The sequence below is a fragment of the Paroedura picta genome, chromosome 5 (assembly GCF_049243985.1).
Source record: "Paroedura picta isolate Pp20150507F chromosome 5, Ppicta_v3.0, whole genome shotgun sequence".
NCBI classification, from domain to species: domain Eukaryota; kingdom Metazoa; phylum Chordata; class Lepidosauria; order Squamata; family Gekkonidae; genus Paroedura; species Paroedura picta.
In genome coordinates, this window is record NC_135373.1 from 96,153,662 (window position 1) to 96,179,509 (window position 25,848).

Genomic DNA, 25,848 nt, shown 5'->3' on the forward strand with positions numbered 1-25,848 from the left:
GTGACCCAGTCTATGTCTGCAGGGCTTGTAGTCTGTTAGATAGCCAAGACTGGAGGGGAGGGATGACATCATGGATTGATGCATGCAGGGGAGGGAGAGTCAGATGGCCATGGAGAAACTGGTCACATGATCAAGTGGTCACACGATCAAGTGGACTACAAAGAGTAAGGTCTAGGGCAGCTCTTTCAATGCACTTCTGTGAATTGTCAACTTAAGATAGGAGTCAAAGCACATTTCTTGATATTATCATTTTTTAATTTAGGACAGATGCCTGGAACGTTGAGGCCCAGTTGATGTCTTACCTCTTGACTGATTCCAGATTAGTGGAAAAATACATTCTACTATGTAGTACTGTGTGTCTTGAGTTTACATCATCTAGTCTTTGGTGACTTACAACCTTTGCTGGCTAATTATAGTTTGCTTTCACAAGTACTTGGGGATAAACCTTTTCTTACACACAGACAGCCCCCCCACCCCAACTCCTCATCCACAATAATGCAACATCTAATTTGAACATTAGCACTGGTACTGGAGCTTGCCAACTTTGCTGCAACATATACCCAGATAACACAATTAGGTATGCACATTTGGTTTATGCAAATACTTCCCCCCTCCCAAATACCTTTTCTATGCCAAACACAGATTCTACTGGCATAGCTGGCCTGAAAAAAAGCAGAATTTTGTGGGCTTTTATTTAATCATATTCACCTACACTGACCAGTTGTCCATTTTGCTCCCAAAAATGGTTGCTAGGAAATTAGACAGCATGCTTTAAGACATTCTTGTGCAAGGCTGTGGTCCACCTGATTCTAGAAGAAGATACTCAAAACAGGAAAACAAACCCAGGAGTTCTGTTGGTCTTAACTTGTTTATAAGAGGACTCTTATCTTATGGAACATTTGTGTAAAAAGCCAGTGACATTGCAACTCCATGGAAAATTTCTAGCAGGCAAGAAAAGATAACCTGCAATGAAAGAATCTGACCAAGACTTTTCAGAATCTGACCGAGCCTGGGAGTCAAAGATTTTGGAGGTTATTAATGACTGTTAATGTAATTTATTGATACATGGTATGAATTTTGAAAGACAGTCTCCAGTTTTTGTAAACAGTATTTTGTATTTAAACCTAACAGCTGATGAGAGGACCCATCAAGTAGCTTAGTTTAAATGGCCAACAGCAATCCATTGATCCATTTAACGTCTTCCCTTCCAAATGCAAAGAAGTGAAATGGCCTGCAGCCATTCCAGTCCTACAGCAGGCAGGCTGGTTTGGCGTGAACCTCGATCCTGTTAAAAGCCTTGGACTCATGGAACCAAAGCTTTCACCTTTCCTGATTATTTCCAAATACCATACCAGTATTGAGGTTTAGGAATATTGTTAAGTACCCATATCTTGGGGATTCAGTATACCAGAACCTGAAAATTACCTCTCTTTTTTTGGTGTACTGCTAAGCACAATAACTGAACCTAATAACACCAAGTACACCAACTCAGGCTTATTCACTTGCTCATCTTCTAACATTGTATATACCACTAAATGTCAACTGTGCACTTCAGTTCTCTACACAGGGTGAACAAAGGATAAATGGGCGCAAAGGATTTTTTATTTATCCCCTGCCAAAGGATAAATGGGCACAAATTGATATCAAGAATCGCAAAACTGAGAAACCTGTATACTAATTTGCTGCTATGTGCAGGTCATGCCAACTGCTTTAATCTAGTCTTAGCTGCATTCATCGATTACTTATGCATATGGACTCTAATTAGCCCTCCCTGGCAACTTACTCTCTGATGTGACATTTACAAAAAAACCCCATGAATGCTTGCTCCCATTATCTTGTTCAACATTTACTCAGATTTCATAGATAAAGTTTGAATAGACTGATCCACCACCATTTCTTTTTTTTTTTATAGAGAGTTTTTATTTTATTTTCCAGAGTTAAAGACAGTGAGATACATGCAATCTACATTGTTAATACAGAAAAGGAGAGTTATGCTCTTCATTTGATACACTTGGTTCCCCATTTTAATCCCCTTTGTAAATAGTTCAGGTAAGGGCCCCATTGTTCTTGAAAGGCCTCTTCTATTCTTCTGTTCACTACTAGTGTCAGTTCGGCCATCTTGGCAAAATCAGCTAGTTTATTCAGCCAGTCTTCTGTCGAGGGTCGTTCTTGCGTTTTCCATTTCTTGGCCAATTCTAGTCTTGCTGTCGTCGTCGTCGCATAAAACATTTTAGTTCCCCGTTTCAAAGATCCACCACCATTTCTTGAATTGAGAGGCAACTCTACGGCAACCAGCTTTGGTGCCGGCTAAGCATTCTTAGAGCCTCTTGTGGCGTAGAGTGGTAAGGCAGCAAATATGCAGTCTGAAAGCTCTGCCCATGAGGCTGGGAGTTCGATCCCAACAGCCGGTTCAAGGTTGACTCAGCCTTCCATCCTCCTGAGGTCGGTAAAATGAGTACCCAGCTTGCTGTAAACGGTAATGACTGGGGAAGGCACTGGCAAACAACCCCTTATTGAGTCTGCCATGAAAATGCTAGAGGGCGTCACCCCAAGGGTCAGATATGACTCGGTGCTTGCACAGGGGATACCTTTACCTTTAAGCATTCTTAGCTGCAGAATAAGATGCAAGTCAGATTAATGAATGATTCAGGTGTTTGTGGTGCCCATGTAATAGTGTTTCTGTCCAGTACATATAAAGTCATTGCTAAAGAAATGACCTATGCATACTGGGCTGTGCAGAATAGAAAGGCTGTGAGAACCTGCCTTTCCACCAGGTGTTTATCTCTGTAGCACATTTGACCATTGACAGGTGTTTCTCTCTCACAGTTGAAGGTGTTGACACAACGGAATAAGCATCTGGCGAGTTGTCTGCAAAGCTTAGAGCAGAAGGCATGGTAAGGAGGGGGAAAGGCAGGACAATGGGGACCTGCATCTCACAGGGCTTCCTTGTATTTCTCTTCAGCTGGGTCTTCCTGTTGGGATGTTCTGGGAAGGAGCTGATGCCACAAGGTAAGAAATCAACATTGTGAATTGCAAAGAGTCAGTTGGGGAGTCAGGAGGACACAGAATGCAACAGCTTGGAGAGAAGGGGAGTTCATCCAGAGGTTGGTCAACTTGTTCTAAGTGGGGTGCTGCATTAATCGACCAAGAATGTTGGGGTAGCCCTGGGGCAAAGAGGAGGTCTGTTTTCCCCAAATATAGATTAGGGTGGGCAGCTGAGTTGGTCTGAAGTAACAGGGAAAAAATTGAGATCAGTGGCACCTTTAAGACCGACAAAGTGTGCACTTTTGTGTGCATGCAAGTTTCCTCAATGAAATAGAAATAATCAGAATACATGTATAAAGAAAGAGAGAATAAATTAGCAGTAAATTAGTAAACAGCTTCATGAAGATACCCAGCAAATATGCAGCATAATGAAGATGTTTAGCACAAACATATGCCTTTCTAGAATAATAAACTGAGTTTATCAGCCCTTTGGGATCAATTCCCATTTACAAAAACATAAGGGGAATAAAAATATTGTTAAGGTTAGTGATATGCATACACTTTTCTCAGTTGTGAAAAGAAGTAACTAGCAGAGACTTGCTGGCAGGGGCTCATGGGAATTGCAGTCCATGGACATCTGGAGGGCCGCAGTTTGACTACCCCTGCCCTAGAGAGCTGCTGCCAGTCTGAAGAGACAATGCTGTTCTTGATGGGCCAAGGGTCTGGTTCAGGAGAAGGCAGCTTCAGGTGTATTCATGCCTTGACTGACTGGATCAGACAGCACTCCTGTCCTGTCCTGCAGATAATTCAAGCATTAAAATACAATTCCTGGTTCCCCCACCCCCCAATATGATATGTTGCTGTGGCCCAAGGTTGGGTTTTTAGAAAAAGTTATGTGCAATTATATCTTGTCTTTCTGCTGAATCAGGGCCACTGTGTAGCTAGAACAATAGCCAGCTTATCTTAGCTGCAATGGGTGGAGAATCTTATATTTATAATATTTCATGCCCATCTTCCCTTCCATCTGAAAGTCCAAAAGAGGCTAATGAAAAAACCAAGAAAAGTAAGCAATGCAATACAGGATTTAATTAAAGCTCAATAGGCCTCTTCAAATTATTTATCTCTTACAAACCAGCTGTAATCAGAAACCCTTGTTTTAATTTCGCTGGCTCCTTCATGTGGAAAAAGGATTCACCAGGAATGCAGAAGGATCATTGTGTGGAACCACCTTAACCATGGAAGGTGTTCCCAGAGACCAGGTTAGACCCAGGCAAAAATATGAGGAGACCAATGAGGCAACTGATCAGATGTTGATGGGAACATTCAGAAAGGATGGGTGTGGGCTTTGTGGATGGGTTTAGATTTTTTTCCCTCTAAGAGCATACCATGGGTGCCTTCCATTCCCTAGGCACTGCAGAAGATGTGAAGGAACCAGTCCTTTTGGAGGATGTGGCAGCCACACATGCGTTCATCAAGGCAGCAGAAGTGGTTGTCATTGGATTCTTCCAGGTCTGTTGAGATTCCTCAGGGGCTGTAAGATGCACACTTGTCTCAGGTGTATTGGCTTCATGTCATGACCCCTCCTGCCAGAGGGCCTGCTTTTTCCTGCAGTTTCAACACCTTACTTGAGTTGGCATCTTATTCTTTACCCTTCTTAGCTTGCAGCCAGGTATGATCCACATGATGCTGGCCAATTGCTAGACTGGCCTAAGATTTGGAGCAAAACCAAAAAGAGAAACCAAAACCTGACCTAACCAGAAAAGTTAGGAACCCAAAGGTTGAACTGCAAAAATAATTTTTAACATTTTCAAATATTTATTACATAAATTGTACTAATTCAACACATTAAAAACATAGCCATCATAATTTAAAAGCATCACATGTCTAGCTGCACATGGAATAGAACAACATAGAATGGACCAAATGCATTTTGACCCCGAGAGGTCTTCCTTAGTGGTCAAATTAATGTGAGGAAAGCACTCATGTATACAATCAAAATCAAAAGGCTTCCGGGGTGGCAAAGAAAAATCCTGATTTCCCTCCCAAAAAACATGTTGTTATTGTTAGTTGGGAAGTCGTGTCTGACCCATAGCGACCCCACAGACAATGATCCTCCAGGCCTTCCTGTCCTCTACCATTCCCCAGAGTCCATTTAAGCTCGCACCGACTGCTTCAGTGACTCCATCCAGCCACCTCATTCTCTGTCGTCCCCTTCTTCTCTTGCCCTCGATCGCTCCCAGCATTAGGCTCTTCTCCAGGGAGTCCTTCCTTCTCATGAGGTGGCCAAAGTATTTGAGTTTCAGGATCTGGCCTTCTACAGAGCAGTCAGGGCTGATCTCCTCTAGGACTGACCATTAGGTTAATTGTATGGAATCATCTTAACCAAGGAAGGTGTTCTCAGAGGCCAGGTTACACCCAGGCCAAAGTATGAGACCAGTGAGGCAACTAATCAGGTTTTAAAAAACCTAGGCCATATGGGAGGGCTTTATAAAAATTTAAGAAATAAATAAACATGAGCATATATTTAAAAAGTTATGCATTTATAGTTGTTATAGTCCTTTTAATGGGGTTTTGATGGGTTTTAATGGGGTTTTAGTCAGACATATGTGAACTGCCATGAGCCTTTGGGAGTGGCGGTCAATAAATTGAAGTAATAAATAAATATAAATTTAATATATTATATTTAATATATTATATATATTATATAAATATAATGTATTTAATGTATATAAACATGGTGGTAGAAGAGCCTCTTGTGGCGCAGAGTGGTAAGGCAGCCGTCTGGAAGCTTTGCCCATAAGGCTGGGAGTTCAATCCCAGCAGCCGGCTCAAGGTTGACTCAGCCTTCCATCCTTCCGAGGTCGGTAAAATGAGTACCCAGCTTGCTGGGGGGTAAACGGTAATGACTGGGGAAGGCACTGGCAAGGCCACCCTGTATTGAGTCTGCCATGAAAACGCTAGAGGGCGTCACCCCAAGGGTCAGACATGACTCGGTGCTTGCACAGGGGATACCTTTACCTTTACCTTTAAACATGGTGGTAATAGGGGCTACTTCAACTAGTCTTTTTAATGTAAAGGTATCTGATTTGGAGCCCACCCTCTAAAATATGCATTTCCAGAGGCCATCCCTCTGTAAATTAGATAGCAATTAAATTATACAGTTCAAAAGCAAAATGCCTATATTTCAATAAAAACTTCTTCATACATACCTCTGCTTTTGCACAGCTCTCAGTCACCAGTGCATTCCCAAGTGTGTCAAAAAAAGCTTTGTCATTGCAAAAAAAAAAAGGGGGGGCGCGACACTTTTTATGCCTACCTGCTAGGTTGATGCAATACAGTTGTTATTGTGTCAGTAATCTTCTATGGCAGGGGTAGTCAAACTGCGGCCCGCCAGATGTCCATGGACTACAACTCCCAGGAGCCCCCTGCCAGCATTCGCTGGCAGGGAGCTCCTGGGAATTCTAGTCCATGGACATCTGGAGGGCCGCAGTTTGACTACCCCTGTTCTATGGGCTAGTATTGAAGTCTAGTGAAGGAATGTGTGTTTGGGGGGAGAAATGAGTAGGTGTTGTTGCCTCACCCTACAATATACTCACATATTTTGGAGACCTGTTCCTCCTGTCCTCTGGGCTCTTCAAATTCTGCCTGCTCCACCTTAGATTCCCCCCCCCCCATAACAGGATGAATTTTAGCTGGGAAATTTTGATTTCAAATCTTTCTTCTGGGAGAGGCAGTAACTCAGAAGCAGAACATTTACTTTGCACACAGAAGCTCCCAGGTTCAATCCCTGGCATCTCCAATTACACGGCAAGGGATGTGAAAGGCCTCCACTTGAGACCTTGGAGATCTACTGCCTGTCAAAGTAGAATCACAGAGTGATCTTGATGAGGCAGTAAGGCAACTTCAATTCCTCTTGGGCGACGACCACGGAGAAACATGTACAAAAATAAATGGACACTAGATGGCATCATTTCCCTCTTAAATTCCAGCTTCAGGAAAATGTCTAAAAAGAACATCTGAGGGTAGAATCTCACCACCTACTAGTTGCTGTATTAGTCTTCATTTAGTATTTTTTCACCCACTCTGACTTTACTGATTACTCTTTTTATTTGATCTTGATGGTGTAAACATCTTTGAAACAACTCACGCATTTTTCTGTCATGAATATTAAAGCGTCTACGTCAGGGATAGTAAAGCTGTGGTCCTCCAGGTGTTCATGGACTACAATTCCCATGGGAATTGTAGTCCATGAACATCTGGAGGACCACAGGTTGACTACCCCTGGTCTATGTAATTGAAGAGCACCTCAATGTCATGGCTTAGAGATGCAAAGGACTCGGCCTGGAGTGAGACAAACACTATATCAGCTCATACCTTAGCTAGCCTGTCTCACTGATGGGACAAAGACTGGAAAAGCCCGGAGGCTCATTCACATTTCTCCCTTTGTGTCAGGACAATAGGGGGATGGGGTCCTAATGGTGAGGTCATAAATTCTCTGGAAACAAGTAAGGATGTAAAGGGATGGTGTAAACATGCCTAATCAGGTGCTGGAGCTTGCCATAACTAATGTGCTGATATGAGCAACGTAGAAGACACAGCATGATGGAGTATTTACATGACTATGCAGTCATGGCTGCTAGAGTTACGACTAATCCTTTTAGCAGGAGGACGTACTCTGCCAGAGCAATTGGTGGCAGCACCCGGGAAAAGATGGGACATTAGGAGTCAGGGTGTGTGTGTGGTGTGTGCCTTGCCATTTGGAGACCCAGGATAGCTGGTGTCTTCATGCTCCAGGCCAAATAGGAATGGGTTTTGTGAGATGAAATCCTACTAGCCCCAAAGGTCTCCTGTTTTATTTTGTGGCATACACTAACACAGCTACATTCTTGGGCTTATTTTTCTCTTGTTATGCTTTTCTCTCCCTTCCCCATCCAGTATTTTTTGCTTCTATTTCTGTCCTGATTTTCCCTTCCCCCTGCCCCCTCACCGGGCATGAGCCTTGGACCAAGAGGAAAGTATGTATATATATGAGATCAATAATAAATCTCATATAAACTGGCTTGCTAATCTTTCCTAAAAGAAGTCTAAAAAGATTATCAGAGATTTCATACCCTTTACCAGATTTCAGAGCCTCTTGTGGCGCAGAGTGGTAAGGCAGCAGACATGCAGTCTGAAAACTCTGCCCATGAGGCTGGGAGTTCAATCCCAGCGGCCGGCTCAAGGTTGACTCAGCCTTCCATTCTTCTGAGGTCGGTAAAATGAGTACCCAGCTTGCTGGGGGGTAAACGATCATGACTGGGGAAGGCACTGGCAAACCACCCTGTATTGAGTCTGCCATGAAAACGTTAGAGGGCGTCACCCCAAGGGTCAGACATGACTCAGTGCTTGCACAGGGGATACCTTTACCTTTACCAGACTTCAGTTTGTAGAATTCTTTGGGGGAAGCCATGACAGTTAAACTGGTTTTCATCCATTGTATAATTGTCATGCAGAGGTTCTTTAAGCCTTGCTATGTTTTTTTCCCTTCAGGATTCAGAGCTACCAGAAGCTTCTGAATTTCTCACCATGGTACAAAATGTGCAAGATGTAATGTTTGGACTCTGCACCAGCTCCAATGTTCTTGTCCATTATAATGTCACAGTAAGCACGGTTTCCCTTTTCCGTGCGGTAAGTCCTCCTCTCCTTGCCTTATTCCTTGCTCCTTACCACAAGTATTTCTGAATGCACTGTTTTTTCCTTTACCTCAGGTGGTGTCTGTGGGTCTACTACATACTCTCTTAATGGGAAGATATGGGGATATATGTCAAATAGCAGCCGAAAGAGATCTGGAAGACACTGGAAAGACATGGATAAATATTCCGTACTATATATGCAAAGAGTGAAGAAAACAGCCCATTTTCCTGTTTTGGAAAATCCAAGAGAATGTTTTCAGACTAGTGCATGAAGCAGTTTGTCAGGGCGGTCATTAATTTGTTAGGCTTTAAGGTGCCAAAGAACTCTTTAGTTAATTTTTCACCCCTTTGGTACTAAACAGTAGGTGATGGGGGAAGGGGTATTAGGAAAAGAAATGTAATGTGGCATGGGAGTTTCTTTCTCCATGAAGTTCATTTCTTCCAGGCAGACTGTTTTGCCTCTGAAGAAGATCATTATGAAGGAAGCATGGGATGTCCTCAACCAGCTGTAGAAATATCAACCCACCCTGCCAGTTCAGACTGTGGGGGATGAATTAGGGAAGAGCATATTTGATTACTCCCTTAGTGTAATAGCACCTGGCAAGCAGCAACCTTCCATGGCTGAATAAAGGCTGGGACATTTATTTTTTTATTTATCTGTCTGCCTGGTTTATTTTTTCACTGTAGGGCGTATGTGTGGTGTAACCAGGAGCTCCTAGGGTTGCCTGGCTGCCACACAAGAGACATCCTAAGGCACCATGTCCCCAGTGTTCCTTAGAGGTCTCCCTTCCAAAAAGGAGCCAGGGTCAACCCAGCTTAGCTTCTGAGATCTGACAAGATCCCAGGGCAAGACCAGGGTAACTAGACTCTATCTTTCTTGCACAGGCAGCAAATCGTGGTGGTGTTTTTGTTTGTTTGCTTGTTTAATATGTCCGAACATTAAAATTATTATAATTTACATTTTTATTCCCTGCCACTCCCGGAACCGCCTCGTGTTGGGTTACAATAGTCCATTTAAAAAACCCAATAAAACCCGATTAAAACTTTTAAATTACAACACAAGGAAGAAACATGGCAGTATAAAACAACTATCCATCCCCCTGGACTTCTCAAAAAGGGGGGATAGTGAGAGGGAGCCATGATCCAATGCTAATAGGTGACTGTCTTGTACTGTGATTCACTATCTGTAACCATGCTATTTCTGCATGCATGGATTGACCCTTCTTCAAGGGCGGATAACCATCTTCAAGTATTTAAAAGGCTGCCATATAGAGGATGGAGCAGAATTGTTCTCTCTTGCCCCGGAGAGACAGACCAGAACCAATGGGATGAAATTAATTCAAAAGAAATTCCATCTAAACATCTGGAAGATGTTCCTGACAGAGCAGTTTCTCAGTGGAACAGGCTTCCTCGGGAGGTGGTGGGTTCTCTGTCTTTGGAAATTTTTAAACAGAGGCCGGATAGCCATCTGATGGAGAGGCTGATTCAGTGAAGGTTCAAGGGGGTGGCTGGTTACAGTAGATGAGCGATTGGGATGTGAGTGCCCTGCATAGTGCAGGGGGTTGGACTAGATGACCCATGAGGTTCCTTCCAACTCTTTTATTCTATGATTCTATGACCCTATATGACTGAATAAGCTGATTTCTGAACAATGCCCCCTGCAGACATGCCCCAGGGCAGGGGGCCCCTATTACATGTGATGATTGATTTTGGCTCTTCTCCAGTAGCTGTTTCTTTCTGTTGCCTCCCGCCTCCCCACACATACCTTTCCTGCATGTTGGCCCCTCTGACTGGGTGTTTTGCTATTTATATTCAACTCCCTTTCCCTTTGCCTCAGCATGAAATAATGGGGAATTTAAAATAGCTGGATGCTGATGTTAAATCACATCTGCAAATTAGCTGTGGTCAGGAAGTCTTGCCCCCACTCTGGGAGAAGTGGCAAAACTCATAACGCTTCTATTTACTTCCTGGCTGAGTTGGGAGAAGGAACGGAGGGGGTGTACAAACACAGACCCCACCAGTCAGCCGAAAATTTCAATTGATAGCTGTGTACAGGGTGTCTTTGCAGCTATGCTTCATAGCTATGTTACTAGCAATTTCCTTCGCTAGTTACAGGGCAATCCTAAGCAGCCAAGTCCACTGACTTCTATAGATTTAGAAGGGTGTCATTCTCTTTAGGACTGACCTGTTAGTGTTTTGGAGCAACTGTCAGTTTATATTGCCTTATCAGATTAGGAAAAGAATGGATTATTTTGAACTGTAGCATTGGAGAAGAGTTTTATGGATAGCATGGACCACCAAAATACAAATCAGCGGGTTCTAGACCAAATGTTCCGAAGAAACTAAGGGGCTTTCCGCACCGGGATCCTTGTAGCAAATTGTTTGCTGAACGAAAAATCACCATTTAAAATAGTGCAATTCGTCATTATGCATACCTGACTTTGTAGTGGAATCCAGTTGCGTTTCTATCGTTTCCCACAAGCTTCCGGTCTCAGCAAAAATTGCTAGAAAGGAAGCGCTATTGCCAAGCTCGTCCCACCCCTGGCCGTCAAGCAGCCAATGGGCAGCCGTTAGCATGCTCCCAAACAGCCCCTTTCCCTTTAAGAAAGGTTTTTTTTTTAAAAAAAACACACCCATTGCAGCGAATATGTGTTGATTCGTTGCAACGGAGAGACCCATCAGCTGGCAGGTGTGTTTGAGCTGTCGTTTCATTGTTGCCACGCTCCCCCCAAGTGGAACCCCCCCCCCTCACGGGCCCGATTTTCGGCCGAAAACAGTGTAAAAAATAAAGGGAAAATACATCAGCAAACGGGCTTCTCTGTTGTTTGTGCTTAGTGACTAAACAGCTCTGGGAAGGGACTGAAGCCGGGGAAGCCTCTAAACAGGCTTGCTGGTGGGTTGAACTTCGCTCGCTCGGAGAAAAAAAAATGGCGATCGCTTCGCCGGAAGATCAGAGGAGAGAGCCAGGGGGAGGGACTTTGTAGAAACCACAACAATGGTAACGCACAGAACTTTCCCGCTAGTGTTGCAGATTGGTTGCAGGAGTGTAGCGCTTTCTGGAGGGTGAATCCACTTTTGGGGATTTCCCTGAAAGCGCTACAAGGAAGCGCTTTTTGCGGATCGGTTTCAGGTGTGTGGCAGATTGTCAACGACGTTGTGCATAATGGCAAATCAGTAGCGTTTTCAATTGGCAACCATTGTGCGATTTTGAAGGCGTGCGAAAAGCCCCTAAAAATCATTGAGGCTAGGGAGCAGGAAAAGAGGAAGACCCAAGACAATATGGATTGACTCAATCCAGGAGGTGTTGATATAGGCAAGATCTGCAGTGTGCGTGATTCAACAACATATGAAGAATATCCTACAGGGGGCACTGGGGGAGATAAGTAATTACCGTAGCATATTTAGATTAGAAACTTCCCGGTGTTTTCAAATAATCTCTTAGACCGTTTACACACTGGGAACTTCACTGCCCCAGCTCCCATGCGGGAGCACAAATCGGAGGCGGATGAGGTGCACCGGACCAAATGCTCCCCCGCGTGGGTACAGGAAGAGGTGGGGCAACCTGCCACAACCTGCCAAAACTCCAGCCTGCAGCCTGGCATGAAACCTCCAATGCAGAAACGGTCTTACTGTCTCCTTATTGACTCAGTTGGAGACTTCCTGTTCCTTTGAGTATATTTACTCCCTGTTTGCCCTCAGATGAAGAAGAACAGTTAGATAGCTAAGACTTTCTCTCTGTACAAAGTTGTTTCTCTTTCTCAGTAAAACTATTTTATTCTGTAAGCTGCTTCTCCTTTGCATAGTTAAACTCTGCCAACCGAAAGCCACCCTCCTCAGTTTGCAAGACCTGCGTGCAGGACATTCTGCAGTAGAACATTCTGGGGGGCATCAATTTATAGGGTTGGAAGTGACTTGATGACACATAGCACACATCAGATTATTCTAACACAAATCACAGGTGTGGGGAAAAGAGAAGGCTACAGGGGTCCATCCCTATGCAAGCCAGATTAATTGGTGCTACTTTCACTGAACATTCAGGAATATATGGTTTATAACTGTAGAGATGTGAGGTATTCCTAACTGCATTTGGTCTACATGGATCTGCCATTTTAAAATACTCTGAGCCAGGCATTTAAGGCAGCTGGTAAACTACTTGAGAAATCACAATTCAAAGTACCTCAGATTATATAGATTTTTCTCAGTGTTCCCTTGGAAAGCATTTTAGAATGATTCATTATTTGTCTGCTAGCACCTTACATAATTTCAACAGGTGTTAAAAATTGAAACAAGATTCCTCTGAACTATTTTCATTTGGTCATCATTGTTATCCTCCAGCAACGCTTCAAAAGTTCCTTTGTTTTAAAACATGATGTTAATTCAAGAAGAGGATTTGAGTGCAGAAGACTTATTTTGTAGATACCCTCCTTGATTCCCATCTCTCCTGGCACCGGTGGTTTGTATGACGAACGAGGGAAGAAACTAAATGGGTGCCACTGGAGCTAAACTGGGTAGAAAGGGTATAAATACACATGCCAGTTGTCCAGCAAACATTGATCTCCTACCAAAGTCCCAAATACACCTGGAAGAAATATAGAAAGAAAATGAGGCAGGGGCTGGGAGCAAATATTTATCAATACAGTGTGAAGATGCATACCTCCCCCCCAAATTGACAAAATGCCTACAATAAATACCTTTGTTTCTCATGGGGATGTGTAAGAGGTGGAGGTGCTCTGCACATGATCAACAGCATGGCCTGAAGGCCATAATTGGAAAACAGATTTGGGCTGTCATCCTCTTGGCTCAATCCATTTTGGGAGGGGGGATACTCTCCCCTAGCAATTTCCTTGAGGAGGTTTGCCTCCTACTTAGATTATTGAGCATATATATTGACTCTACAGCACAGGCATTTCTTTATGTGCCTGCAAAATATGCAAAGAACTGGAATAGGGTGATCTATGTTTTCTCAGACATTTTCTCAAATGCAAACTTGCAGCCTGTTCCAACCCCACTGAACTCACTGAGAGTCTTTCTACTGACTTTGGTGGTCTCTGGAACTCTCCCAGGGACTTATGTGTTCTGGCTCATATGAGATTAATATGAGAATTAATGTTAAAAAAAATTCCATGAAGCTAAGAAGATTTCACTCCACTGCTAGAAAGAGAAGTAGCCCTCAAGTCTATGGCCTGAAGATGAATAGCCGCATGTTAGATCAAAAACTATGATGTATTTAGTCCATGTATCTATTCCAAACTATTTTCCAAACAGCAGTCACAAAGGATTCATTCCCCTTCTAATACCTGATTGTTGAGAGGTTCTGTTGAGATTCAGGTTTCTTTGAGATATGCTTTGAGTTCTTGTTTCTTTCTTGCCTGTCAAAAACAAATCAGTAAAAAAAAATATATAGAAAGATGTATGGGAAAAGTTTTGCCAAAAATGGTGTGTTTGTGGTACTCGATCTTTTGAAAAAATTTCTGGAAAAAAAATCCTGTTTTTTATTGGAGAGATTTCTTGCTTGCATAATGTTTCCAGGAAAGCCATACATGCTTGTGCCAATGTTTGTTAGTTTTAGAAGTAATGAAATGAGCAGATGAATCTTTTCAAAAGGGAGAGATTTAGATTGGCTTCAGATCCTCCAGCCAGAGCTCCTACAGATGTTTGTCAGCTAATTTCCATGTCTCCAGAGTTCAGGGCAGTTTAAGGCAATTGATAACCACAGTCTCTGACATCCTGAGAGATTCGGTGATGATCCAGATCAGTCAGCCAGGGCAAAAAGGAGAGAAAGCAGTTGAATCAAAAGGAGAGCTCTGCCTACTAGTCCTCATGAAAGTCTTAGGCAATATAAAAGGTGAGGGTGCTCCCCACAGGACAAAAGGTGGGGCACCTACTGGGGGTGAGAGCATTTATGAAGGGTTGGCAGGTATCTAGGAATAACATCTTAAAACAAAAGAACTGGCCAAGAATCCTGTGAGCAGACCAGCCTTTGTGCTCACAGCACTTGTTCTGGGGAATTATAATGACTGGTTGTAAGGCAATTTGATTTCCTGCAGGTAGACAACAAAAGGCAAGATTTGGAAATCAGAGACAGCAAAGAAATTGATGCCACCAAGCTGGGACGCTTTGTTCGGATGCATGAACTGCGCTGGGTGACCGAGTACAACCCGCTGGTAATTAATAGCTTCTCTAAACCTTGTCTATATGTCTGATTACTCAGTTCACCCTTTCATTTTGCAAGTGCAAACACAAGAGAATTACGGTCTCTTGTCAGACAGGCCTCTCGTAAGCAAGGGAACAATTACTTTGAATATGGAAAGGCATCACAACCTCTGACTCCAGGCAATGTTACTTATTTATGTAGCCGGAATGGCTGAGCTCGGATTTTGCCAGGCAGAAGAAACTGCATATTGGAAACAGGCTGGTGGAAAAAAGGTTTTCCAGGACTGTTGGTTCAGATGTTTCTTTAGGGAAACTTCAGATGCATTCAGTTTCTCCAAGCCTCAGTTGGGAACTTGGAAGCAAAGCATAGGAAACTGACCATAATCCTTTGCAATGTGTTACAAGAAGAATTATACACAATCCAGGGATGTTCAATTAGCCATAATATAGGGCATCACCACCATAGTTACAATATTTTGATTTGATAAAATGGACAAACAACAAAAGAGGGGAAACCAGCTCAAAATCTTACCATTTGTGTCAAAAGAGTCAAGCTACAACAAATAAAATTATTTATTATATAGTGTGCCCATATGAAATTAAAAACATTAGGGGCCTGACATTCCTGGTGGATTAATATATCCCATGAATCGCATAAAACCAGACATGTTTCACCTTCTACAACCTTTCTCAGTGGTTGAAAATACATTAAATATACATAACACACATTCAGAGAGTATTATATACATTTTTACAACCGGGTGTTGTTCTCTCCTATGCTGTGTGGTTAGGCAAAAGATTTCTTCTATATAAGGCCATAAGTTCTTCCTCATGATGCCTGTACTCACACAACTTCAATCTGGTATGGAATTACCAAGAGATTTGGATGTGTGTAATATCAACCAGAAGATAGCATCAAACAGCTCAAATGTCCAACTGAACTGGAGACAGCAAAAGGTGTATGAAGCAAAGCCAGAAGCCAATAAAACCTAAAACTCAGCTTGAGTCAGCTGAAGAAGAAATCCAACTGCATCAAATGTCCAACCAAATAGAAAGATTTTTGCCTGGTGCCGAAAGCTAGCAAAGAAAGAACCGAGGGGAATCTATTTCCCAAAAATCAGGGTGTGCCATGATGGAGGTAGCTTTATCATTTGTTCCTACCTGTCCTGTTTCTGATGGCAGAGGGGCTGGAGAAGAGCCTCCAAAGGAGAGCTGAGTGGATATGCAGGTTTAAGAGCCTCTTGTGGCGCAGGGTGGTAAGGCAGCCGACATGCTGTCTGAAGCTCTGCCCATGAGGCTGGGAGTTTGATCCCAGCAGCCGGCTCAAGGTTGACTCAGCCTTCCATCCTTCCAAGGTAGGTCAAATGAGTACCCAGCTTGCTGGGGGGTAAACGGTAATGACTGGGAAAGGCACTGGCAAACCACCCCGTATTGAGTCTGCCATGAAAACGCTGGAGGGCGTCACCCCAAGGGTCAGACATGACGCGGTGCTTGCACAGGGGATACCTTTACCTTTACCTAGTTGGTCCTGTAGATTCCCCAACCTCAGTCCCTTATAGATCAAACCAGCCCTTGAAACAAGGCTCAGATATGAATGGCAAGCCAGGATGATAGTCATGATGGTGTGTTCCTGCTGTTAACCTGGCTGAAATTCCCCAGAAGCCTTTAAGGGGTCTGTATGGAACATTAATCTTACTAGAAAACACCAGAATAGATAGCTAGGCCAAGATTGTTCCTTTCCACAGAGGGGCACAGCAGATGTTCCACTCCAAGCTGCTAAAAACTGCTACAAGCTATAGAGGCTGCTTGGCACTATGGTGCTAAATTAAGAGTACAAAATGCTCCCATGTCGACAGGTCCTAAGATAGAACATGAGACTCTGGTTCTTTGTGGAGGAAGGCAAAGAGGTCTTTTATGCTGCCTCTGAGCCAAATGTATCCCACCAACCATCTATCTGGGCCTACCACTGTCTTGATAACCATGGTGGTTTTGCTGTTGAGGCAGCCACCAAAACTCAAAGGTTTGTCACGGCCCTGGTGAGCATTGCATTCAGCTTGCCAGGTCACAAATTGTACAGCCTTGTTGCAGATGGCTTATATCCGCTGGATGAGGGGCAAAGCCAGAGAACATGTGCAGATTTCAGCCTGAGGGTTGCCATGCCTGTAGCCTTCCACTCCAGATGTGTCAGTGTGGTACCTGTGCTCCCTCTCAGTTGTGCTGCTTGCCTATGAGGAAAAGCCTGCAGCTGCTCTGATTCCTGCACACTGTGCAGGTGGACTGGAGAATGGGTACCGATGCTCTCGCCATTCTGCTGTCTCCTTTGCCCAGAAAGGCCATACTCCCACAAAGCTTTTCTTGCATCCCCAGTGTGCTGTTTCAGTCCTGGCTCTGTACGCGGAATGAGAGATGAAATGCTAGACCTCCTGCAGTGCCAAAATCTCCATGCACTCAAGCGGGAGGGCTATTAGCGAAAGGCACTCAATGACCTCTTCCTTGTTAAAGCCTGGCATCCTCTCACACTTTCCTCTTTTTCATCGAAAAGCTGGCAGAGTTTGACACAAACCTCTCTCTCTCTTTCTCTCTCTCTCTCTCTCTGTGGTTGCTGCATGGCACCTGGTGAGGCAGTGGGTCAGTCGCTGGCTCTCCAAGCCCTGTTTGGCTTGTGGGAGAGGCTGCTGAAGTCCAGGAAGTGGATTGGGGGGGGGGGGAGGAAAGTCAGATGATAGATTATCCACCCACTGGAGCCTATGCAGTCTGCCTGCAGTCTTCACAGAGGCCCAGTGTGTGCAGCTGCTCACTCGTCCTGTCTCCAGGGGGGTCACAGAGAAATCTTCGTTTTGTGTTAACCTCCACTTTGCTTTGGCTCTGGGGCTGCCAAACACAGATCAAACCAGCGCTCAGATGTTTTCCAGACCTCGGCAGGGGTTTTCTCAATGGTATGGGCAGTGGTAGGACATGTGTGTTCTTGGCCCCCGGATCAGCATCAATGCTTTCATAGGGTTCCCCCATCGCTCAGTCCCTGGCCTCAAATATTTGCAGTCTGACGCAGAAGAACACTTTGTGCCAATCAGCAACTTTATTAAATCCATAATTAGACTAATCAAATCATAGAAATTACCAGAACATGTAATTCAGTGACGATGACTATTTGTTTAAAGTGGCAAGGAACATACATTTTCATGATTAACAAGCAATTAGGACAGCAGCCTTACAGAAACTTACTTGGAAATAGGTTCCATTGAGCTCAGTGGGATGTTTCCAAATAAACATGCATAAAATTGAGCTGCAAATTAAAGCATGCCTTTACCAGCGCAGCAGTGAAGGGTAGGCCAAGAGCCACTGTTAAAATGGATGGGAAAGGGGAATTTGGATCTGACACCTCCAATCAATTCATTCAAATTTCTGGTCTTTTGTCATTCTGAGTGTTGAATCTCAGCATGAATTTCGGATGTGGGTTTTGTTGCGCAAGACCTGAGTTTTGCTTCAATCTAGGACTTTAGCTTATGTTTGTATCTGGGATTCTAAATGATAGCATGTTTAAAAAATTCTCAGCACTACAAATAATATGTAATATACAATAATCACCAATTAGATGTTGATAAATTAAGCAGAGCAAAGTTACAACGAGGAAAAGAACCCCTAGTGTGCCATCCTAAGCATAATGACAACTTTACTAGCCTGTTTGCTTCGACCCCAGAGCTCTATCCCAGTCAGCTCCCAGGCAGCCTGATGGAGCAGCCATTCTGTTCCTTGAGGGGAGTGATTTTTGCTGGTTCCCTCCTCCTGCTATAGAGTCCCAGGTCATACCCCTCCTCTTCCCACCAAACTCAAGCAGCAAAATGGTGGTTGTGGTGGTGGTGGTGGGGAGTTGCTTTCCTCTAATTCTGTTCAGGCTGCTAAAGGGCCAAGGTATTTCTTTCAACGGTGTTAGAAGGGCATAACCGTGTTTAGGATGATGAACAACCTTGATTCTCTCAATTCTGCCTTAGTTAGCATTTTAAGCCAGATCTTCTGGTTGTTTCTGTAGACTTCAAGTAGTACAATATAGGTCTGTGATCTTTTTTCCTGATAGTTGTACAATGCAAGTGCTGGGTCTATGATCTTAAGGGGAAGAACAGTATGTGCAGAAGAGAAAAGCTAAATACCTTAATTTGTCATCAACGGGGTAAAAGCAGGTAGCTGGAAGTGATTTTGCTTGGAAAAAGACAAATTGGGAGAGGGTTAGAATTCCTTCCCCCTTCCCCTGTCAGTCCTTGCTGTTATATTGCAATCCTAGTAACTGCACTGTTTTAAAATGTTCATGAAAAGAATCACTGACATACCTGCACAATGTCATTTCTTCCTAACATGTCTCCTTCCCCCTTCCTTTCCATAATTGTTTCCTCATGTTTGTACTCTGTCTCATGATTCTGAGGGCTGGCCTTGTGCTTTGAATGTGTAACGCTCTGGGACTCAGCTCTCCAACAGTGTTTCAGATTTCATATCTCTAATCCCCGTATGGCTTCATCTCTTCTCTCTCGTCAGACGGCAATTGGCCTCTTCAACAGCACTGTTCAAACCCACCTTCTCTTGGTCACTGACAAAACATCCCCTAATCATACAGAGAGGATGCACAAGTATCGTGAAGCAGCCCATTTGTTTCAGGGAAAGGTGAGTCTACAATACGCTAAAGCAGTCTGCAATGTCACTGTCTGGAGTCCAAAAGGCAGCCACTTTGTGGTCTCCAGATAACCATGTGATGCACATGACAAACCCTTCCTTCCAGCACGATGCCAGATCCCACTAGGGAGCTCATCTCCAGACAGGTTCCCCTGGAGAAAATGGACTCCACAGCATTATACTTCACTGAAGTCCGTCCCTGCCTCAAATCACACCCACCCACTCCAAGTATTTCTGAATCCACAGCTGGCAATCCTAGATAGCATTAAAAGCAGGACCCCAGGCCAAGCAGAGAGAACAAAAGATCAAGACATCAATTTCACTGTAGGCTTCGTGACAGAGCAATTCCAATGTGGCCTTCTGGCTATGGGGAGACTTGGATTTAAATGCGGTTTGCCAGATTTTTTTGCTGGCATGGTGTTGCCTTCTCCCAGTGAAAACAGCATTTGGAAGAGCACCCCCCAGCCAAGCACAAAGGAGCAGAGGCTGCTGCTTCATGCTTGTGCTTGGTGCTGCCTCCTCCCACCTCAGACAGCATGGGTCATGTTGCCAGTTGACCTGGACAGTCCAGCTTTTTCACTCATTTAAATGCCCTGTATGTTTTCAGTTGGATTGTCTGGTTCAATGCATGGCACCTGGCACCCCTAGCTGAAGTCTCTACACTGCTGTGAAAGCTTCTCCTCATCCTGCCTGAGGGTAGAGCTACCCTACGTGGTGGTCTTGGGCAAGCCATCATTCCCCGATCCCTTGTTCCTTACAGGGTTTGTTATGAAGAAGTGAGAGATGCTCCTCCCTGGGTAGGTTGTTCCATAGTCATGGAGCCTCCATTGAAAAGGCCCTCTCTGATGAGCTTGTTTAGTGAAGACCTCTCCCTGTCATTTTAAATCCCAAGCCAAAATGTATAGGAGAAGATGGTCCTTGAGAGACTCTGATCCCAGACCATAGAGGGCACATATAGGACACCTACATATTGGTGACACTAATGGAAACAAAGCTCTTGGGGCACTTTGGGTTTAATACTAGAAGCCACTTTTAGAAGTATTGGATATTCCATGGCACATTCTGGGTTTATTTTCCTCCTGCACTCACAAGCAACTAACAATTCTATTATGTATCTGGGGCTCACATTAATGGTGGAAACTTGAGTGGCTGCTCCATCCCTCCAATGTCTTTGAATGTTCCATATACCTTAAGAACATTCTTCAAGGGACAGCACAGCACTCTCTTGAGCTTGCCAAGTGAACTGTGATGAGGACACTGAGCCAGAATTGCAGGCGTATAAAGCTCTGGGGGGGGGGGTTGTTTTGTTTTTGTGCTCTGTTTCATTTACCCGCCTAAACACCAGGGCCTTGACAGCCACCTGTGTGTGATCTCATGAAAATGATTTCTCCCACCTGTTTGAATCCAAACCATTTCAATACAAATATTGTCTTAATAGGTGAGAAGACTCAAAATCAAAGCCAGTTGTAAGTTTGGGCAGGAGCAGGTCCAACCATCTGTGCCTTAAAGGTCCCTGAAGGTATTATGCTGAAACACAGTAAGGGCACAGCCTCATAACGGTCTGACCAGCATGCCAGATTTTCCCCTTTGCCTCCATTTATGCTGGACATAGAGGTGATCATGCAGGGAAGTTTCTTCCCATATAAGTCATTCTGTCTAGATCGCCATCACCTGATCTGAAAAGCATTCCTGTCCTGTTGGCAGCTGGGGAAGTTCAAAACAATTCAATTTTTCTGTGTTTTGCTTTGGCCCTTGAAGAATTCTTCCTTGCCAGACAGATATTAAAGATGCAATAGCGTTCTGGAGATGCAAAGAAACATCTATTCCTCGCATTTTAAATATGGCCACAGGTGGGATCTTGTCTACGATGCCACTGGTTTGTGATGGAGGAATGGGTGTCGTAGTCTTCCTGAGTTGTGAGATGTTTCAATAGATCTGTCAGAAAGCACAGGCAGGACCACAGGGACTGAACACTGTTGAACCTGTGGACATTTTTTTGAATTTTAAGAATAGGTAGAATCACAATGAAAAGACCGTCATGGAAATGTGGGACCAATCACAAAATGGCTGCTATGATGGCTAGGCCTATTCATAAAGGATTGGGAGGTATTCCAGCATATTCGTTTTCCTTGTAGACCTAAGTATGGCCTTTTGAATAGGTACCTTCTTATAATCACCATAGTTTACTTGGTATAGAATTCCACTTAACAAGCATAAAACCCAGCTTGATGTAGTGGTTAAGAGGGGTGGCCTCTAATCTGGAGAATCAAACTTGATTCCTTACTCCCTCACATGCAGCCGGCTGGGTGACCTTGGGCAAGTCACAGTCCTTTTAAAACTGATCTCACAGAGTAGTTTCTCTCTGAGCTCTTCCAGCCTCACTTACCTAATGGGGTGTGGGAGAGGAAGGGAAGGCAATTGTAGACCGCTTTGAGACTCCTTTGAGTAGTGAAAAGTGAGGTATAAAAAACAACTCTTCTTTCTCTTCTCTACTTCTTTCTCTTGCTTAATGCATATTGGGGACTTATGAGATAGGACAATCCTGAGGAAGTGGCTGAGCAAACTTTAGAGCAGATAATATAATGTAATATAAATACAAATATCCATTTGCTCCTTGCAGATTCTTTTTATCTTGGTGGACAGCCAAGCAAAAGGCAATGATCGAGTTATGTCTTATTTCCACTTGAAGAAATCCCAGCTGCCGGCAGTGGCACTGTACCATACTCCAGATGAGGAGCAGGATGTGCTGCCCCTGGGCGAAGTCTCCTTGGAGGCTGTGAAGGACTTCTGCAATCGTTTCTTACAGAGGAAACAGGCGGTGCGTGTTTGTTGTGTACAATCCCAGTCTTTTGCCAATGGAAATATCATAATTTCTCCAGGTTCCTGTGCCCCTGCTCCACTCTCTATGTAGTATTTAGGTTCTTTCCTGCAAAAGCTGGTGGGAGTTATAGCATCCCTTGCACCTGCGTCTAATTTTTATCTTCCTTTGTCTGGCTACTCAAGTAGAGCATTCAGATACAAACAGAGAATTTTCAATTCAATATGCAAACCAGGACCAGGAAGATATTTTCACCCTGCAGGCCCATCTTCTGCTGCTCTCCTCCAAGTGGAATAGAAGAATGGATTCAAGTTTCCATCTCCTATAGCACTGTAGTTATGTACATCTACAACCATTCGCAGACTCAGGTCCAGCTTTGAAGCATGGGTGGTAATACTCAAGAGGTGACATCTTTGTATTCTGCCAAAAACTGAGATTTCTGCTTGTTTATTTATTTCAAACATTTTCATTCCACCTTTCTACCAAATCAGGGTTCACAAGTAGGCAAACATAAAAAATGTCGCAACATTTGAGCAAATAAAAATACAGTCACAATCATATAGTAATTGAGTTAAAGGCACATAAACAATAGGAGAAGGAGGGCCAGTGACTACTGCCAGTTGATACATAAAAGGTCTTGCTGATGAAAGACACTGATAAATGGAGACAGACTAATCTCCCTGTCAATATCAGCACCTTGAATTTGGTACAGAAGCAAATTGGAAGCCATGTAGATGGAACAGGACTAGAGGGATATGGTCTATGGGACCATCTACAGTCAACACTCTGACCACAGGATTCCGTAACAAATGTAGCTTCTGGATTGTCTTCAAGGGCAGCCCCAAATAGAAGGCATTGCAGTAATGTAATCTCAACGTTATCATAATGACAGGATGAGGACACTGGGAGCTAGCAGATTTTTATGGCTGTCACTGCAACCTGAAATGGTCATACGAATAGCCCCATAGCCCAACCAGAAAACCTCTGCAAAGTTTGTATGCTCAGTTTACTGGAATAGTTTTATTGTGAAGGGAAACAGATTTTGTATAGAAAGCGGAGAGAGAGATCTAACTTAAGTCTAGCTGTTGTTCTTCATTCATTCAGTCAGTCAGTCAGTCTGTCTGTCTGTCTGTTCTAGAGGCAAGGAAGTGTGCTCAAAGGGGCAGGAAGTCTCCCACTGAGCCAATCAGGAAGCAGAAGGAAATTATTCAAAACCATCAGGAAGTTTCTATTCTAACTATGCTAAATGCACATCTTCTCCAGTGCCCCCTGTAGAACATGTTCCAACAATCCACCCACTCTTGCTATATCAGAAATAAACTGTGTTATGGATCTTCCTTCCAGTTCTTCTTTTGAAGTGATAACAGTAATTGTCAAGCTCTCTCCCCATTCATAACTCCACCCTCTGCAACCTGCACCCCCAGATCTCCTGGAATTTCCAAAGCTGGATTTGGCAACCCTAGTCTGGTGTGTTATTATCTACATCTCCTCCTGGGCCTCAGTTACAGAATGTGTCTGCCTCGGGGCAGCTGTGAAATCCATGAGGGAAATAGATTTCTATCAATTATGGGGAAAATGCCCCCTGTGGAATTCCTCTCTGTATGAAGTCATCTCACCAAAGCAAAATTGCTGCTGCTTCTTAAAAACTCTGTGAAAAAAGGTTTAGAGATCTTTTCCTTTTCTTTTTTTAATCTTTCAAACCTGAAATTCTAAGATTGGGATAAATTATGCAAATGGACAGCTGGGAATGATCATATTCAGTGTGTATTTGTTTCCTCTGGCTGCAGAGCTTGTTTTTGGTTCTGTTGTTTCACTATTCTTTTCTAAAGCTTAGGAAGGAAGTTTTAGACTCATGGAAAATTGGGGACCTATGTTGAAAATGTGTGTAGGAGTGGCGGGACAGACACGTCAAATCATGTGAAGAGGGTTGGGAGATGAGATAAAGCAATGCTGGATTATTTCCTTAAGAGGCACAGCCAAAAAGGATGGCGGCTCCCAGCCAAGTGGGAAATTGAGTCTGTGTTTTCCTGTTGTTCACTCAACGCAACAGTATTATAGGCCGCCGGGCAAAGCAGTGCACTGGGCCCTACCCTCACAACCACTCACAGGAATAAAAATGTAAATTATTCATAAAATTAAACATATTTATCGATACCTCCAACAAACTCAGTGTTTAAACATTAAAAAACAAGCTGTGCAGCAATGTGTCCATTCACATATCACAATCTTTAATATGTTGGGTTCCCCCTCGCTTAGGGGTTGGGCCCGTATTAGACTGTGCCTGAGCCATCCTGCCATCAGCCCCTTCTGATATATTTCCGTTCCTTGAGATCTGCCTGATTCTAGACCGACCCAGTGGTTCCCTGTTTGGGAAATGAGGTTAGTTGTTAATTATTACTGCCATTGTAATGTTATAGAGTTTTAGAGTTATTTTATGGGGAGATAGTTTTATACTGTTGATATTGTTCTTTTATTGTTATGGATTGGATCTGGATTTTACATGCATGTAAACCGCTGTGAGCCAGTTTGCTGAGAGTGGCGGTCATACAAATCCAAATAATAAACAAACAAACAAACATACGCACATAGATTAATATGGGGCCCCTATGCTCATCGCCTCCCCCGCCCCCCGGGGGAACTGCCCAGCATGCCCATTCTTTAACACAGTCCTGATGGGAACAAGACTTTGAATTTAGTTTTCAAGACAGGAAGTGAAATTATTGGTCTCCTCAAGATGAGTTGATATCATAAAAACACAAAAGTAATCTCTTGTTCCCATCTCATGGAAGAGGTGAATTTAAAATAAATATTTATTCAGACTTCTTTTTCGGACAAGAATTGGGGTTCAGGACCTCAATTTTGTATGGAAAGAGAATTCATCACCATCTTCTGCCCTTCAGCTGAGTTCTTTATCTGAGCATTTTTCATGAAGATGTATTGCGAGAGATTCCCTGTTTGAAGATGGCTTGTGAAAATGATGCTGGGTAAATCAGAATGGACTGGTAATCCTAGCAAGTCTTACGTCTCCCCCTCTTCAGCTAACCTCATGATGTTGACATCATTTTCCTTGTTCTGTTTTGTTTCAGGAAGAGAGTCTTAAACGAGAAGATAAGATCTTCAAACAGGAACTGTGACTCCATTCCAATTCCAAAACAACCCTGATCCGTTATAGTTCCTGTTGCTTTGGTGGAAAATAATTTGACTCACACAAGCTTGAAACACTGAAACAACAGAAGGATGCCAGATCATGCCAACTGAGCTCCACAATACTCTAACATGTTTCCATATCCAGTGATGACCTCATTTCCATTTAACCAGCTCCATCATTTTATTTGTTAATTAGGGCTTCACTGCAGTGTGGGCTAGTGGGATCTGGCCATGACATTGGAAATGTTGTCTCTTACGTGATTGGGCATGTTTAAGCAATCCCACCTTCAATGAATCAGATACCTAGAAGTGCCATCCTAAATAAAGCTATACAGAAGGGTGTAATTAGAATGAGACTGATAGTAACTACATTCATGTTGCATTAATATTGTACCTCATTAAAGTGATACTAAG

At 43.5% G+C, this 25,848-nt stretch overlaps 1 protein-coding gene across 2 annotated transcripts; it reads left to right on the plus strand.

The window, feature by feature from the left end:
• The first annotated feature begins 1,465 nt into the window (after positions 1 to 1,465).
• ERP27 (endoplasmic reticulum protein 27) lies at positions 1,466 to 25,848 on the plus strand. 2 transcript variants are annotated; one of them, XM_077339235.1, is made up of 7 exons: positions 1,466 to 3,009; positions 4,394 to 4,494; positions 8,515 to 8,652; positions 14,705 to 14,821; positions 19,335 to 19,460; positions 22,090 to 22,287; positions 25,374 to 25,848. In XM_077339235.1, exons 1-7 carry the CDS (start codon positions 2,892 to 2,894, stop codon positions 25,419 to 25,421), a joined length of 846 nt encoding a protein of 281 aa, XP_077195350.1. In that variant the 5' UTR covers positions 1,466 to 2,891; the 3' UTR covers positions 25,422 to 25,848. The 2 variants fall into 2 exon arrangements, with proteins under 2 accessions (XP_077195350.1, XP_077195351.1); XM_077339236.1 differs by having other exon boundaries at positions 1,468 to 2,894.